This window comes from Trachurus trachurus, assembly GCF_905171665.1.
Source record: "Trachurus trachurus genome assembly, chromosome: 15".
Lineage (NCBI taxonomy): Eukaryota > Metazoa > Chordata > Actinopteri > Carangiformes > Carangidae > Trachurus > Trachurus trachurus.
This window is the reverse complement of record NC_139906.1, coordinates 1895592-1907807: the sequence shown is the minus strand read 5'-3', so window position 1 is coordinate 1907807 and position 12216 is coordinate 1895592. Positions and strand designations below refer to the sequence as shown.

Sequence of the window (12216 nt, the reverse complement as noted above, 5' to 3'; positions counted from 1 at the left end):
TAAGACAAATATTCTTGGAAAGATTTTGAGTTTTTGCAGTGAACTGCTGCTGCAGCGTCTCCACGGCGATCGGAGCTTCAACTCTTCACCTCGGTGTCGATGCAGCAGCCGCCGCAGCCAAATCTGCTACCGGGCGTAATTACAGGTGAGGAGGAGCTGGGCCGCCGTCCAGCTCCATCAGCCTGCGTCAGCGCCGGCCCCGCCCCCCGCCCGCGGCTACAGGTGCACGCCAACACACACACACACACACACACACACACACACACACACACACACACACACACACACACACACACACACACACACATGCAGGGAAAGGCTTTAACCGAGCACATGAAACATAAAAACAAAGTGTACAGTAGCAACCGCAGAGAAGAGGAGCAGGTAATAAAAAGAGGAGATGCAGAAAGTTCAGGAATGTGTGTACGCAGGTTGACACCAATTGTTCTCACACACAAACACACACACACATAAACACACAAACACACACACACAGATATACAGCAAACAATGCCAACACTGTCTTGCATGCACACACACACACACACACAGACTCACACACATGTTTGTTTGCCTGCAGCTGCGAGGCCTCAGTCTGAAGCATCTCGCTCACGTTTGGTGTCAGAGAGAAGTGTGACCTCACCGTGACCTCACAAACATGGCAGAATGTGAAGGTGGCGACGCACAAACCATCACACAACAACCACGAGCTGCAGCCGCACAAACAAACACACAAAAAACCAAAAGGAACCGAGTGTTTCCTGGTTTATTGGAGTTCAGCGCCATCGGAGTTCATCTGAGGACGAGTTCATGTCGAGGCCTCGGGGCGACGACGACGTCATCGAGCCGCCGCTGCCAACACCAACAACATGGAGGCTCAGGACCGTCGGCATGGAGACCAGGAGGAGAGAGGAGGAGGAAGAGGAGGACATATAGTGTCTTCTTCTTCTCCTTCATCCTGTATCTGACCACCATGCGTCCCCGTGTTACAGCAGGACAGTGAATGCATCACCACCAGAGCCGACAGCATCAAACCCTCGGCTACGACTGATCCAGGGTCAGAAAGACAGAGCGACGGCGCCATCTGGTGGTCGGGTCGGAGCTGCACCTCCAGTGACCTGAAGAATCAGAATCAGATTTAATATGTTGCTTAAGTTATTAAGTTAAAGGGATAGTTCAACATTTTGTCAAATTGGCCCATTGCCATAATCCCTATAGTCATAGCAGTAGGTTCGTTACCTTTAATTGTCGGTATGCAAAACCGCTGATGCACGTTGCCTTCAGGGACAGTTTTTCATCAAGCAGTCTCTGTATTTCCCTCTAAAACAACTCTGTGTGGTAACGTTCTGTTATTATTATAGTTAAAGTTAACGAACTGCTATGCTACTGCTACTGCTACTGCTATGACTATAGGGATTATGGCAATGGGCCAATTTGCCAAACTGTTGAACTATCCCTTTAACATGAATAAGAAAAGGAATAATACAAAAAAGTTAAAGCAGAAGTAAGTGATCCGGTGGTTTTGTCTAACTTCCTGTCAGCCGATGGAGTTAGCAGTCCCCGCCCTCGTCCCTACGTCACCACATTCACGCGCATCCCTTGGCTGCACACACAGAGAGGACCGCCCCTTTATGCCGTTCTCTCTCCTCATTGGATAAAACTTGTAGGATACAAGGAAAGTTTTCTCCTGGGCTCAGAGCAGAGCAGAGTGACCGACAGACCCGTGTTTCAGACCAAACACTCTATAGAAGTGATTGCTGTCGGAAGATACAACTATTTAAGACTTATATTAACACAAATATTCCGCTTACTTCTGCTTTAAATAAAATAAAATAAATAAGATTGTACTGTACAGTCACATGTAAGGGAGCCTGGGGGAAGTTGACCCACCTGCCTTACACACTAAATGAATGTATTTTGTCTGTACATGTCCTAATTATTAAATCTAGATTCTGGATTTGTATAATTACAGTAAATACATTCCTGCTGTTTATTACCCCATACCCGGTGTAAATTGAGCCACAACTTTTTTTTGTACATGCTAAATTATCAAAACAGTTATATTTACACTCATTCTGTTTGTTTGTAGCGATGCACAACATCCTGAATGCAGAAATTTTAGTTAGCAACAAAACTATAATTGTCTTGATGTAGATATCCTGAATATGGAAAGTGGCTCATCTTCCCCTTGTGCAAACAGACAATGAGGTTGTGCCATGAAAATACAGAATAAAAGCTGGATAGATATCTGTATGAGTTATGAAAGCAGTGATTCCCGACCATGTGGGCCGTCAAATCATTTTCAAAACAGGAGGATTTTGAGATTTTGAGATTTTCAAGTGAAGCCCTGAGCTGGAAAAAAGTTTCTAAGCCAGCGTGTCCCTCAGTCTGGGACCAGCAGGGGGCGACATCACCACTCAACTGTCATCAGTGTTCATGAATGGATCTGTACTCTGAACTGTAGCAGCAGCAGGATGAAGAATCTGACATGTTGAGATGCTTCAGGTTTCAGTTTAGTTTCTTTTTCTATTTGTGAATAAAAACAGATCCAGAGACAGAGCTGAGGACTGAACCATCTACACTAACAGGAACAGGATTATTAACAGCAGAGCAGCATGGTTTTGAGGTTTTGTGCAGCTGTAGTAATCAATATAAAGTTGATCATAATCAATTTATAAATCGCATTAATTTCCAAGTTAAAATCCTGCAGGATTCATTGTTGCTGCCTCCTCCAATGATAAATCAATATTGTGGTTAATGTTTGTTATAAAGTTCCTGCTGTTTTATGAAGTCAAAGATAATTCATTCATATATGTTTTGTGTAACATGCTGTAAAAAGATAAGATGTCAAGGTGTTTTATTGTCCTAGTCCTGCCTCTTGTACTTTTTACTTTTTGTACTTTTTATCGTCATTGTCTTTTATGTCTAAACATCAACCTGCCAATGGGACTGGGGATGGAAATTAGCCACTTGGCTACAATCCCACATATTTACATGTCAATGTCCATCAATATTGTTCCCATTTTTACAAAAATAAATAAATCTGAATCTGAATTACCATTAATGAGAAATTGCATCCTGGATGTTTTGTTTCTTATTATCTGCAGACTAGATTATTTTAAAACCAGTAAAAAGGAGCTGAAAACATGTGAAATATATATTTTCTGTTGTTCATAATATCACTGCTGTTTCAGTCCATTTGTAAAGTCAGAATCAGACCAGTGTCCAGTAGATCCTCAAATATTAGTCAAATTATGTAGGCTATTTAAAGAAATATTATATTATATTATAGCCTATTATATGTTAATATTATATTATTCAGGTCAGAGACACAGAGCAGCCCCTCCCTGTCACACCGTTGTTCTTTTCCTCGGTGAGCTTCACCTCTCTCTCTCTCTCTCTCTCTCTCTCTCTCTCTCTCTCTCTCTCTCTCTCTGATGACATCGATGACCGGAGCGGAAACTTTCCTCACGTGCACGCGGTTCTGATCGGTTCTGACCCGGGTCACTGTGATCGATCACCTGCAGCAGCAGCTTCTTCTTCCACCTGACGGCGCGCGATCGAGTCGAGTGACTTGAGTTTGAGAGCGCGTGACACAGTGAGAGACGAGAGAGTCCGCGCGGTGCTCAGACCAGAAGAGACCAGACCGGGACCGAGAGACAGAGACGGGATGAGATCATCTTACTGTTGTTATTCATCTGTTTTGGGTCTTTATCTCTTATTTCCACTCTGAGATTCTGGATGTTTGTGGATTAAAGTGTCTGGTTGTCGTCGCGTGGAGACGGTGAGTGAGTCTGGATGTTAAGATGAGACACTACAGGTGAATAGGGTAAAAAAAAAAAAATAACTAACAGATATCACCATGAAACTTCCCAAGTTTATCACTCACATTAAGACAAATTGTTTTTGTATTACAAGTTTTGTCAAATGTAATGTTTAAATATGTAAATGAGGCAATATCTGATGAAATATGCGCTCATTTGCATACATTTCCAGAACCCAAAACTGAAAAATAGATAAAGTCCCTTTCAAAATTCTTGTTTTATTTTGTTGACATATTAGAGTCAGAAGTTTTTACAGAGGAGGATTTTGGATATCTCTTTTTATCACTCTGTAAATGAGAAAATACTGTCACCAGCCCTAAAAAAAAATCCAATTTTGCCATGTTTTTAGTAATAAAATGGTGTATAAATGAGGCTGTGAATGATATATCAACAATCCCCTCTGTAAAAACCTTCAGAATATAGAAAGGGACCAAACTGGAAGGCTTGGTGTCTGTAAGTGCTGCTGAAGTGGAGATTTGGGGCCCAGAGTCTGAGGAAAAACGGCCTTTAAAGACTTGTACTGTAAAATTCCATAGATTGTTAATGTAAATCGCACTTTTACGTTTGGTTGTGGCTGCAAAGGAAATGACACCTGTTGGAGCCAGAACATTGTTCAGGAGAGAGAGAGCTTTACAACGACACCTGACATGACATGGGTCAGACTAACTTTTGGCAAATTTAGGAGAAATCTGACGAAAGAGACAAAATGAAGTAAAATAACCACGTTAATGTGGATTTTCTGTCCATTTCTTTTGACTTTACTGAAACTGAATACATAGCCCAAAATCTCAAAATTGATCAGTGCATGAAAAAGGCCTAGAGTCTGAATCAGAAAAACAATTTCTGAGAAAACGGCCTTTAAAGACTTGTACTGTAAAATTCCATAGATTTTTAATGTAAATCATACTTTTACGATTGGTTGCGGAGACAAAGGAAATGACCATTTTTGGAGCCTATATTACTGTTCAGGAGAGAGAGAGCTTTACTATGATACCTGACATGACATGGGTCAGATAACAAGCACAGCACAGTAGGCTAGGCTATGTCACAGTAGCATGTTAAGCAAAAGAGACAGAATGAAGTAAAATAAAAACCTTAATGTGGATTTTCTGTCCATTTCTTTTGACTTTACTGAAAGAATACATAGCCCAAAATCTCAAAATTGATCAGTGCATGAAAAAGGCCTAGAGTCTGAATCAGAAAAACTCTTTCTGAGAAAACGGCCTTTAAAGACTTGTACTGTAAAATTACATAGATTGTTAATGTAAATCACACTTTTCCAATTTGTTGCTGACACAAAGGAAATGACAATTTCTGGAGCCTACATCATTGTTCAGGAGAAAGAGAGCTTTACTATGATACCTGACATGACATCGGTCAGACTAACTTTTGGCGAATTTAGGAGAAATCTACTGACTAAAGAGACAAAAATGAAGTAAAACAACCAACTTAATGTGGATTTTCTGTCCATTTCTTTTGACTTTTCTGAGAGAATACATGTTAAGGAAGAAAAATAGCTCAAAATTGATAAGTGCATGAAGAAACAGTGCCTTTTGCCTGTAGTGTCTCGCCTTAATTCGCCGCCGTCACATTCCGCGGACATGATGGGAAACTACACGACGTGGACTAATGTCACCCGAGTTCTGTCGGAGCTGGACGGGGACGAGGAGGAAGAGGAGGAGGAGGAAGACGGTGGAGCTAGCAGTGGCGGTGGAGGAGTTCGCGTCCTCGTGGGCTGCGTCCTCTTCCTCCTCATCGTGTCCACGCTGCTCGGCAACACGCTGGTGTGCGCCGCCGTGGTCAAGTTCCGCCACCTGCGCTCCAAAGTCACCAACTTCTTCGTCATCTCTCTGGCCGTGTCCGACCTGTTCGTGGCCGTGCTGGTGATGCCATGGGAGGCCATCACCGAGGTGACGGGCACGTGGCTGTTCGGGCTTCGCTTCTGCGGCGTCTGGATCGCCTTCGACATCATGTGCTCCACGGCGTCCATCCTCAACCTGTGCATCATCAGCGTGGACCGCTACTGGGCCATCGCCAGCCCCTTCAAGTACGAGAGGAAGATGACGCACCGCGTGGCCTTCGTCATGATCGGCGTGGCGTGGACGCTCTCCATCCTCATCTCCTTCATCCCCGTGCAGCTCAACTGGCACCAGGCCGGGGAGGAAGAGGAGGAGGAGGAGGAGGAGCGGGGCGACATGATGATGATGGAGGTAAGGGAGGGGACGGTTTACCATATTATCGTTTATCGCGATTAAAAACACCCACAATTATTTAAAGCAGAAGTAAGCGGAATATTTATGTTAATATAAGTCTTAAATAGTTATATCTTCCGACAGCAATCACTTCTATAGAGTGTTTGGTCTGAAACACGGGTCTGTCAGTCACTCTGCTCTGCTCTGAGCCGAGGAGAAAACTTTCCTTGTATCCTACAACCTTTATCCAATGAGGAGAGAGAACGGCATAAAGGGGCAGTCCTCTCTGTGTGTGCAGCCAAGGGATGCGCGTGAATGTGGTGATGTAGGGACGAGGGCGGGGACTGCTAACTCCATCGGCTGACAAGAAGTTAGCCAAAACCACCGGATCGCTTACTTCTGCTTTAATCATGCAGAAGTTTGAATATTTTGATAATCGTCATAATCTTATAATAGCAATAATCCTGTATTTATTGTAAATTTGGAAATCCTTGCGAGGCGCGCAGCACACCATGTTTTTCTTGCATAGTATCTCTGTGCTCTGTTGGCCAACACTTCCAATTTAAAGGGATAGCTACGGCAAAAAAAAAATGTTGTGCCTTGCCTCACTCCCGAGTCCATGACCAGCAGATATGGCGCGTTTCCACTACATGGTACCGGCTCGACTCGACTCGACTCGACTCGGCCTTTTTGCGTTTCCATTACGTAAAAGTACCTGGAATCTGGTACCCGATACTATTTTTTTAGTACCTGCTCAGCCGCGGTTCCAAAACGGCTGAAGCGGTACTAAAATGTGACGTGTAAACATTGCGGACTGCTGATTGGTCAGAGAGTCGTCACCGGTGGCCGCGGGTCATCAGATATCACCACATTTCAATAAATAAATGTTTTAAAATGAACAAACTATGCAAGTCTGGTCGCTTTTCCGCTGTCGCTGTCCCCCCCGCCCCTCCCCTCCTCTCCCCTCCTCTCCCCGTCTGGCCATGTGGGTTTGTTGACAACGAAGCCGGCGAAAAATCAATACGGAGCGGTGGCTAACTTTATATAACACATAGGATGTTACGATGCGTATATGTGTAGTCTTAACTGTCAAAAACAAAGGCTTACAGTTACGGAGCTTGTTTGTGTGGCGGTGCAGCAGAGAGGAGAGGAGAGCTGGGACACCGGGGGGCTGCAGCCAGGTAACAGATGTTGCAAGGTTGGTTTTCAGCCGTGATCAGGCCAGGTGAAGGCAGAGAGCCTCCGCTCTCACTCGTAACAAGTCACAAGTCATGTAGTAAGCTATCAAATTACTCCGGAGCTTTTTAATTGAGGTAAAAATGTGGCATAACCACGGGGAAAATCCTGTTTATAGTTTTGTTTTATTTTGTTAAGCGCCGCCGGTCGCTATGACGACCGGCTACTCTAAAGCCGGTACTATCCTGTAATGGAAACGCTCTCTAGAATAGTACCTGGTACCAGAGCCGAGCCGAGTCGAGTCGAGTCGAGCCGGTACCATGTAGTGGAAACGCGGCTATGGACACCATCCTTTCGACTGTGCGTGCAGTAACAAGGGAGATAGAGCCGTATCGCCCGTAATTAGCTTAGCTCAAACACTGGAAGTGTATGGGTAGTGTTAGCCTGCCTCCACCTAAAGTCGCTAATTAGCTTAGCTCAAACACTGGAAGTGTATGGGTAGTGTTAGCCTGCCTCCACCTAAAGTCATCAGAGAAACTCTTCAGCAACTCTAAACGGAAACCGGCGGGCCGATCTTCGTCTCAGAGCTGACAAAACTCTCCGGCATCTTGAGTGGTCAGATGCCGCTAACGGGACGAGATCGGTCAAAACGGAGGGTTCAAGCAAAGACGGTTTATTTTGGTTCAAGCTAGCTACATCGAGGGTAGGTTAGCTTCCTATTTCAAAGTAAAAGCACAGATTCTATCGTCATGGTTTTCTGTATGTAAAGGGCAACGGGTGTTTTATTTTGTGAAAGTAACCGGAAGTGCGTTGGTCACAACAGCTAGCTTGAGTAGCGCCGAATTCGTCTGAACAAAATTGTAAAGTGATATATTTATAGAATTTAGAGCTAAAATGAAATCAGCTTCTGACTGCTAATTTCAGCTCGGGTAGGAGGCAGGCTAACACTACCCATACACTTCCAGTGTTTGAGCTAAGCTAATTAGCGACTTTAGGTGGAGGCAGGCTAACACTACCTAGTATACACTTCCAGTGTTTGAGCTAAGCTAATTACGGGCGATACGGCTCTATCTCCCTTGTTACTGCACGCACAGTCGAAAGGATGGTGTCTATCTGCTTGTCATCAACTCGGGAGTGAGGCAAGACACGAAAAAAAAAAACCTCTATCTATGTGGGACTCAAGGTAAAATGTGCTTTATTTCTTTGCTTGTCTCAGTTTCCTCCTCCTGGCTAAACACCCTACGCATCGTGAGCTCAGATAATTCCGAGGTGAATATCACCGGCTAACGTTAGCTCACGTGGCTAAATGTCAACAGTGGCAATGTGTGAAGACGAGAGTCGAGTCAGTCGACCAGCTGGCTAATTAGCTTCTGCTAACATTAGCTCGCTAGCCAATATTGCCCCGTCGTTTTCGTCACGGATAACGAGCTCACAAAATCACAGCTAATTCTACTCACGGGAGCACCGCTACTCATTGAAACAACATTGATACGTGCTGGGAAAAAGAAAGAAAGAAAGCGAGCGACAGTGAGTGAGTGTCACGACTTCCTGTTTCTAGACCTTCAAATTAAAAGCCCTAAAGCTTTTAGTTCAGTCATGGCCGTGAATGGCAGAGGCTCCGCTGTAACTGTTACCCCGCGTCTAAAAGGGTTAAAGGGATAGTTCAACATTTTGGCAAATTAGCCCATTGCCATAATAATAATTTTAGGAGTAGGTTCGCTACCTTTAATTGTTGGTGCAAGCTATTTTTAGAACGGCGGAGCAGAGCTACGCTACGGATGCTATTAGGACTTCTTGGTTTCCCTCAGCAAACTCATCAAATACACAATCCAACAACTCCAAAACGCTCTGGTGGACAAGTTGTGACCTGCACATTCACCACGCTATGAGATAATAACACAACGTTACCACACAGAGTTGTTTTAGAGGGAAATGCAGAGACTGCTTGATGAAAAACTGTCCCTGAAGGCAACGTGCATCAGCGGTTTTGCATGAATTTCCCTCTAAAACAACTCTGTCTGGTAACGTTGTGTTATTATCTCATAGCGTGGTGAATGTGCAGGTCACAACTTGTCCACCAGAGCGTTTTGGAGTTGTTGGATTGTGTATTTGATGAGTTTGATGAGGGAAACCAAGAAATCCCATGAGCCTCCGTAGCGTAGCTCTGAGAACAAACCAACACCTAAGACTATAGGGATTATGGCAATGGGCCAATCTGCCAAAATGCTGAACTATGATGACTGGTAAGACAAAAAAGATGTTGACAACCCGACCGCTTCATTATCGCGATTATTTTGGCCACAATAATCATCACATGAAATGTTCATATTGTCCCGTCCCTAGATGGAGGAGGCGTTGGCGCTGATGGTCGCCGGCGGCGGCAGGAACTTCTCCAACAGCAGCGGCAGCAGCAGCAGCGCCGGTGCCAAGAGCTGCATCGCCAACCTGAACAAAACCTACGCCATCTCCTCGTCCCTCATCAGCTTCTACATCCCCGTGGTCATCATGATCGCCACCTACACGCGGATCTACCGCATCGCCCAGACCCAGATCCGCCGCATCACGTCTCTGGAGCGCGCGGCAGAGCAGGCGCAGGCGCAGAACCACGGCGGCGGCTACGGCGTGAACCGCAGCCAGCAGCAGCAGCAGCAGCACGACGAGGCCTCGCTCAAGTCCTCGTTCAAGAAGGAGACCAAGGTCCTGAAGACGCTGTCCATCATCATGGGCGTGTTCGTCTTCTGCTGGCTGCCCTTCTTCGTCCTCAACTGCGCGGTGCCGTTCTGCGACGCGCCGTGCGTCAGCGACACCACCTTCGCCGTCTTCGTGTGGTTCGGCTGGGCCAACTCCTCGCTCAACCCCGTCATCTACGCCTTCAACGCAGACTTCCGCCGCGCCTTCACCACCATCCTCGGCTGCAACCGCATCTGTTACGAGGGGTGAGTGCAGGGCCGGCCCTAGGATTTTGGTGGCCCCCTAAACAAGGTTTTTGTTTGTGGCCCTGCACTCTAAGCACAAACACCAAATCACTGCTTAAAACTGAATACAGACGTGTTTATGCCTCTGAGGTTTGAGATACTTGCAGATGTAACAATACTCAAGTGTTTTATGTCTAAATATTAGAACCTCCGCTGTAAGCACACTGAGGCCAATTTGTCCTAGAACACTGTATAAAGAAATAATTTAGGCCAAATGCTGGAAATTTGAGGTCTGCTTTTTGAAAAATTTCAAATCCCTTGTGAAAACACTCCTTCAGTCATGAGAATGAACTGTTTTGGTGCTTGAAATAGGATATGAATACAGTAGCTAATAGATAGTCTAAGTGTAGAAAACAAGTCTAAAATGACATTTTGTAAGATTGCTTTTTGAGCACAAATGTTGTCATTCTGCTGTTCTATTTTCACCAAATGTCTCAAATGTGAGATAAAAGAAGCTGAATATTGACTTCAAATTACATATAAAGCTCATAGCTGCACGTGCAGACCTCAGGATGTTTAAATGACTTGAATGAACCCCGGTACCTTTCTGATCATGTGGCCCCCCACCTAACGGCTGTGGCCCTAAACAACCACAGAGTGTTCTGGCCCGTAGCCAAGGGGGATCGGAGGGTTCGTTCGAACCCCCCCCCTAATATTGTATCTGTTCCCACTTTACCTGCCCGGGGACTACAGGCGGAAATTAGCAGTTGTAACCAACTGCTGATCGGCGGGCGCTAACCCTGGGCGGAGGGATACGTGAGTTGGTTAGGTCCAAATAAAAACTGTGTTTTTCCTGCACTTTGAAGGGCTGGAAAAAATTATATTATAGCAAACAATGGAACTGTGTATTTTTTTTCAGGTAAAACCTCTTTTAGGCCGTTTCTTTGGGTCTGTTCACAACACTGTATGTTGTAAATCTCTGGGCAGGGTTATGGGCTGGTGTTGCTAACGGGAGGAGTGCAGAGAGTCTTCTACTGCAATTAAAGTACTTAGGGGCTATTTGGAGATCATACAACCACACTTTAAAAAAAAAATGCTACTATCCCTTTAATGTTTTTTGTGCATTGGCCCTGTTTTAAATAAATAAATTCATTCATTCATCTGCTCCAACAGCAACAACGCGGTGGAGGCGGTGAACTTCAGCAACGAGCTCGTCTCCTACCACCACGACACCACGCTCCACAAGGAGGCGCTGGTCCCCGCGCAGCCGCCGCAGCCGCACCACCACCACGCCGTCACCGTGGGGTCGGACCGCGACATGAGCGCGCAGTTCGACGAGGAGTCGCTGGTTTCTAACGGTTCTCAGAGCCACAACCGACTGCTGCTGCTTCCCGCCACCGTCCAGTTGGAGGACGACCCCGAGATCTCCTTGGAGACCATCACGCCGTTCACCTCGGCCGCCGGGCTGGAGAGCGACGCACTCATACCTGGACAGGTGCACCAGGAGGAATAGGACAGGAGCCTTACTGTGTTTCCTTCAAAATAAAAGCATAAAGTTGAGTTCAGGATTTAAAGGGATAGTTCAACATTTTGGCAAATTGGCCCATTGCCATAATCCCTATAGTCATAGCAGTAGGTTTGTTACCTTTAATTGTCGGTGCAAGCTAGTTTTAGAACTTTTTCCTCATCAAACTCATCAAATACACAATCCAACAACTCCACAACGCTCTGGTGGACAAGTTGTGAGCTGCACATTCACCACGCTATGAGATAATAACACAACGTTACCACACAGAGTTGTTGTAGAGGGAAATTCAGAGACTGCTTGATGAAAAACTGTCCCTGAAGGCAACGTGCATCAGCAGTTTTGCATGAATTTACCTCTTGTTTTTACAACTTGTTTTGGTTATCCCTTAATAAAATTTGAATTTGAAAAATTTGTCCACCAGAGCGTTGTGGAGTTGTTGGATTGTGTATTTGATGAGTTTGATGAGGGAAACCAAGAAATCCCATAATGAGCCTCCGTAGCGTAGCTCTGAGCAGCTCACAGCTCTGCTCCGCCGTTCTAAAAACAGCTTGCACCGACAATTAAAGGTAACAAACCTACTG

General features: G+C 45.3%; 1 protein-coding gene across 1 annotated transcript; it reads left to right on the top strand.

The window, feature by feature from the left end:
* Positions 1-5428: 5428 nt before the first annotated feature.
* Positions 5429-11620, top strand: LOC310997923 (D(1)-like dopamine receptor; the record flags this gene model as incomplete). Its single annotated transcript, XM_083987764.1, has 3 exons — positions 5429-6034; positions 9536-10128; positions 11281-11620. 3 exons carry the CDS (start codon positions 5429-5431, stop codon positions 11618-11620), a joined length of 1539 nt encoding a protein of 512 aa, XP_083843890.1.
* Positions 11621-12216: the final 596 nt, after the last annotated feature.